This window comes from Brachyhypopomus gauderio, chromosome 18 (assembly GCF_052324685.1).
Source record: "Brachyhypopomus gauderio isolate BG-103 chromosome 18, BGAUD_0.2, whole genome shotgun sequence".
Classification (NCBI taxonomy): Eukaryota; Metazoa; Chordata; class Actinopteri; order Gymnotiformes; family Hypopomidae; genus Brachyhypopomus; species Brachyhypopomus gauderio.
Genome location: NC_135228.1, coordinates 18,694,081 through 18,700,080, shown reverse-complemented (window position 1 = coordinate 18,700,080; position 6,000 = coordinate 18,694,081). Strand labels below are relative to the sequence as shown.

Sequence of the window (6,000 nt, the reverse complement as noted above, 5' to 3'; positions counted from 1 at the left end):
AAGATGCTTTTGTCTTATGGACTGTAGACATCTATCTATCTCAGCTGAATCAGGGTGGTAAACCCATTTTGAGATGAAGCGATTAGCAGGGGATTGTTGGCCTCTAATGGGACATATTTAGCAGGAATTTCATTTCTTTTTTTCTGCACACCAGACAAATTTGTGTGTGTGTGTGTGTGTGAGAGAGAGAGAGAGAGAGAGAGAGAGAGAGAGAGAGAAGAGAGAGAGAGAGAGAGAGAGAAAGATTATCTGAAGTGGCCTTGGCACAAACTCATATATGAGTATATGAGCAAACGCTTTTCCGTCACTCCACTACGGGGCGTGTTATGGCTTTTGGCTTTTCGCACCTAGAGATGTCAGTTTCAGTACTGTATACAACGACGTTAATGAAAAATGACACAACCTGTGTTACCGAAATAGCTAAAATATTGATGATCAATTTAATTTACGCAATGTGAATTTATTCTGACACGTTGTGCCAAAAAGGAGTTTACTCATAAAATATCATAGCTACTGCCAAATCTCGCCCTATAAATATAGAGACGGTGTAACAAATCTAAATGGTGCTTCGGATGTAAACATGTCAACATAGACAGTCCTAAACTTAGACGCGCATTTGAAAGTCTCCAAATATTAGTATTAGTGGTATTTTATTTTGAGGTTTATCATTTTATTTGTTGTATTATTTTACCTGTAAGAGAATTATCTGACAAACGAAAGAGACGTGCCCCCCCTCTGGAGGAGATGTGCCCCCCTCTGGAGGAGATGTGCCCCCCCTCTGGAGGAGGGCTGTTGTTTTTGTAAGCGAGACGCCCATCATTCATAACGCAAGCCAATGGGGAAGGGCTGGAGTCCCGAACTGTACCGTGGATCAGGGAAAGCGTGGATCCGGCGTGAAGCAGTTGATTCCGAGGACCTCAGCTGTGTGAAGAGTTACGACACACCGCGCAGTTTTATACTTTGGTACTGTAATGTGTTTAAATATCTAGATTTAAACATAGTAGGGTCCAGTGGCGAGGTGAAAGGCTTTATTCGCCGCATGCTGTGTGCATTGAGGTATTTCGCTTCTCATTCCCCGTCAGCCCTGACAGTTTGAAGAAAACGCTGAGACAGAAACACAGAAATTCAGCTTCAAGAACATCGCTGGACGAAGAACCGCGTTCACCCTGATGATTAGTTCCTGCCTTTCTACTCCGACGGTGGGATCCGTATTGCGAATGGACCTGCGACTATATTAATTCACACAACTCTTACAGTTTTGAGTAGTTACAGTATATACGAACTCTTGTCCTGGGAAAAGAATTTGTCGGAGCCGTTAAAGGGAACCAAAATCATCCAAAACTGACCCAAGTCGCTTTGTTTATTTCTGGGTGGATAAGAAATTCTTCTGCATTCCGCAATAAGCCGATCGGCACCGTGTGAGGGATGCGCTGGTCCAACGGGACGCTGGACTGAAAGACCAAATATAACCCTTCAAACTAGCATTTAAACCCAACCTATTCTTTTACACAATTTCCCTCAGAGCTCTAACATTAGAAAAGGACCTCTGTGGCATTGGCATCACCGACATTGTCGTTCATTTAGTACAACAGGAGCTTTTACACCGCTATTTATAGACAAAATACATATTCACACGTGGAAATATTAAATAAAGCCCCGGCTAAAGGGCCCCAGATGTGAACTGGTTGGTATTTTGCCTGCTCAAGCCTGTTGAAGAGACATCCAAACACTGTTGGACTGAGTGCGACTAGAAAATGCCGCAGGTGGGAATGTTTTTTTGTGTTTTCGTGGTGCTCTGGACGGCTGTGTTGGGTCAGGAGCCTGCGTCTAAGGTTGTGGCGGACCGCTACGCAGTCTACTGGAACCGGACCAACCCAAGGTGAGTGTACCGGTCCACGGTGGAGCCCTGCTCGAGTAGGCTGGGAACTTCTCTGTAATTGAAGACCACTGTCAGGTCTAGTCGTACCTGTCCACGTACGGAGTTGTGTTTAATGCTCGTTGTTTACTAAGCACCCCACAGATGCGGTGTACGGTATAATTTAGGCGTGAAACGCTGCGTATGCAAGAAGTGGTAGAGGATATTATTTTCACATCTATCACTGCAAACACTTGTTACGGCTGCTTCACACACAACAGCGTTCACGTCTGTTGAGAAAGGCTCGGAGAGACTAAAGAAACCTTGCACGCAAGAACGAAATTTGCTATTGACATAAAGTGCCCATAAAAAAATCTTACAATTGTCTGACACTAGTAGGCTAACAAATTTAGAACTGACAGTGCGATTTTTTTAAAGATTAGTGTTTGTTTGATGTCAGATATAACTGACTTCATGGGTAATCAACGTAGTAAATTTGTTTGGTAAATGCAAGAAAAACATACTCACCTGTTGGAACTAAATGCGTATAATATATATGTGTTGGTTTATGCAGTGTTTGAAGATTAGTTAACATACTAGATAATTAATTACTTATTTCCTTGTAATAATCAATATTAGCCACTGATGTTATTTTCTTTTAAATTTTTAATGTGTGTGTGTGTGTGTGTGTGTGTGTGTGTGTGTGTGTTTTGTTGTATGTTTTTAAGATATAGAGTAAAGGGTTAGTTGTAGTCTGTTGGTTATAGTGTGTAGCCTATGTGTTGTGTGTGTTTTAAAGTCAAAATAAGTAGGAAAATCTCCTGAGGTGAGCTTCTTGTTCAAAATTCAGAAAAATGTACTTTCATGGTTTTGGTTTCCTAAAGTTATAGTGAAAATGATGAAGCTTGATTTAAAAAGTGAGCAGGTTTTTCCTCTTCCCCTTTTTTCTGCAGTGACACTATTGGCTTAATCACTAAATATGTCGAATGAATTTTACATATACGAATATGTACTTTGGAATGACTGTATTACTTTTAGTAACTCTGATCCGTCCCGTCCTATAACGATTACTCCCTACAACAAAGCCCCACCAGAATAACAGGTCGTCCCCCAGAGGACATTTAAAATGGCAGGCCTACTGTCCACTACTCTTTGCAGGACTCCACAGTTCGTCCCTGGGTGTCCTGAAACGAGCTCTTGGCCATTCCCAGTTCTCCTCGCTCAGTTGCCATGGGGCTCCCTGTGAGCCAGGCTGCCCAGACCCATGCAGGGCTGGGACAATGGCCCGGGCTCCAAGTGGCCTGCAGCAGGGGCAGCGGCCCGGTTGGGGGCCACACGCTCGTGAGAGGGGACCGCCTGCCGTGCTCACACATTCTGCACTAACAGCACTGGGCCCATGTTAACCATCAACGGAGCAACACTGGGTTCATGTTAGGGTGCAAGCCCAGGACAAGCTATGCCTCAAGGGTTATGCATGTGCTGGGGTGCTCTGTGTGTGTGTGTGTGTGTGTGTGTGTGTGTGTGTGTGTGTGTGTGTGTGTGTGTGTGTGTGTGTGTGTGTGTGTGTGTGTGTGTGTGTGTGTGTGTGTGTGTGTGTGTTGGAAGCACCCTGCCTGGGTCTTATCCGGGTGGAATGAGGCCCCTCTGGTAAATAAATGAGTTGCTCTAAATGAGTGTCTCTCATTCGCATGCATGCGCTCACCCAGTGGCCTAATGCAAAATCTGGCTGTGCTGTATAATGCTGCAGTGCTGTCTGTCATGACCTTGTGCCCCTGGATCTGGCTGTATGTCACTCATAACCCTCAACACAAGTCACTACCTCCGCAGTTTCCATCGCCCCAGACAATGACTGTCTCCACTGTCGCATGTGTGCCCCAAGCCTTTAAGTCCTTTTCAATAACCTTGACCTTACAGTTTAAAGTAGTCCTGTAAAACTGTGAAAGACGCGTTTTGATCATCTGTTTCCTGTGCACATGAGCGACCAGCACTTCACTGGTTAGTAATTGAACGTGTTGGATGAAAGATCTTGGATCTTGACTCCGATCACTCCTTAAACTCATAGGCAGCTGTATCTTCTCCTCTGAATATAGCTCATTAATACGAACAAATTATAGGCATTAGAAAGTGTGTTACGAGAGATCAAAAACAAGATTTAGCCAGGCATGCTGTGAAATATTAGTGTAGCAGTCAGTCACAGAAAGTGATTGCATACATTATTATGGAGTTGTAAATTGTTTAATGATATTTTAAGAATTAATACTTTTATACAGTGACTATGGATGCAATCCCAATTTAATTTGTGCTTTAAAGAGCACACAGGCACATTTATTTGCTCACATCAAATAACAGTCTGATCTTTTTTCTTGATGTTTGAACTCAAGGAATCTGGTATTTTCTGGTTTGTACTGCATTTGTGTGCTTTTGAGCAAATGACCCACAGACTGGTTGCTTTTTTAAAAATTCAGCTGGAAAGACAAATAATAAAATATCTATCTGAGCAACACGCTTTGATTTCTAAACTGTTTTATAGAAACGAATCAGCGTTGTAGTATCTGCCATTATTTTTGACTCATGTAATGGATAGAAAATCTTTGGGCGATTTTTCAAAGAGAGCTGCTCCTTCAGTTTTACAGCTGGGTATAGAGGCAGTTCCATTCAGACACAGCCCTCCCTCTCTTTCACTCTACACATGCTCTCCCAGGCATCACTGGCTTTCTGGGCTTTTTGAACACACGGTCAGGGCCAGATGCAATTACAAATCAGGTCAATTCAAGTTGGCACATTTTCCTTAAATGCCTCCTGGTTCATTTTCAGCCAGTTCCTTTGGTTAGGAATCGGTCTGTCAAAGGAACCGGCGGCTGAGAAGGAAACGTTTGTAGTTCTCCAGTTCCTTGCCTACATCCACCATAGTTTGTAAATGGAATGATAAGATAGATGCAGATAAAGCAAAAACATTGTATGTGTAATTTATTTTGTTAGTTGAAGTGTGTTTTTGCAAGGAAATCATCCTGTGCTGAAAATGAGTTTATTTGTTGTTGATGGCATGGATCAGTCAAGAATGAGTATTGAATTCCATGCTTAATCTTCTGGGTGTTTGTGTATGTGGTGCCATGGAAGCTGATACCTCCACCCATCAAAGAAATCCATCGAACGGGGCTAAGTACTCAGCCTAAGGAACAGCTGGGGAGGGGGATCTTTAGGAGAGCCGTGGGTGCTGTATTAATCTTAGATAATGTCTTTTAAAGCTTTCTGGCAACAGATGGGAAACACTTTTTCTTTTTGATTTTGAAAACTTATTATTGCTTAATCTGTAAGCCAGTTTCGAAGCATCTGTGGTTCTCACTTTCTGCAACTGTTCAATTCAGCGGTTTTTCAGTCTTTATCTGGCCTCCCCAGAATCGTGAAATGTGATGGATTTTCTTCTAAAGCTCCTGCTATTTCACCTCGCCTCCCCAGCCTCTCACGCACATCCTTAGTTAAGCACGACGGGCAAAATGACCTCAAATGTTTCCCTTCATGTACCGGCTCAGTTTTAATCTCCACTTAAAACACAAAGCTCCTTTTTTGCACTTTGTGGCCAGTTGATGTTGTGACGGCCACTCAGTGGCGTGGTGTGATGTGAGGTTCATATTGTTCCCTGTGTTTACTGTCCTTTTACCTCTCAGACGCTGCTGGCTCCCTGCTGCTCAGTTCTGCTTGAATTCAAAAAAAGAAAAAGAAAGAAAAACTCTCGCATCCAAATATTGACTGGGTTTTAGGGTCTTAGCTCTCTCTCAGCCCAGACCCGACCCACGTGAAAGGATACCATTGTTCCTTGGGTGGATCTTTGCCAGGGTCTAAAGTATGCACGCTTGTACACATGGGAAAGGCATACCCCAGGGCTTGTATGTAGGAATATGGAGGGACATACAACAGAGGCGAGACTCAGTCTGGAAGTGGGACAGCCCCCACAGACAAAGGGAAAGGGGGATCGGGGGGCCTCGGGGGTCAGAGCCCGTTATCCCACAGCCCGTCCTGGAGAAACCTCAGGGGTTGGACCGGCAGTGCTGGAACTCTCTCAAGAGACATGGGGTGCCTGAAGAATGCTCTCTGCTCAGAGAAAGTTTTCCTGCAGGGTAACTAGCACATCCTGCTGCTTGGTGACC

The 6,000-nt window shown here is 43.8% G+C and overlaps 1 protein-coding gene across 1 annotated transcript in view; it reads left to right on the top strand.

Annotated features, from left to right (window-relative positions):
* Positions 1 to 851: 851 nt before the first annotated feature.
* The window catches only part of efna5a (ephrin-A5a), a 41,473-nt gene continuing 36,324 nt past the window's right edge, over positions 852 to 6,000 (top strand). The window contains exon 1 of the mRNA XM_076980030.1: positions 852 to 1,879. Within this exon, the coding sequence (XP_076836145.1) occupies positions 1,755 to 1,879 (125 nt within the window). The 5' untranslated portion in view covers positions 852 to 1,754. The remainder of the gene's footprint in view (positions 1,880 to 6,000) is intronic.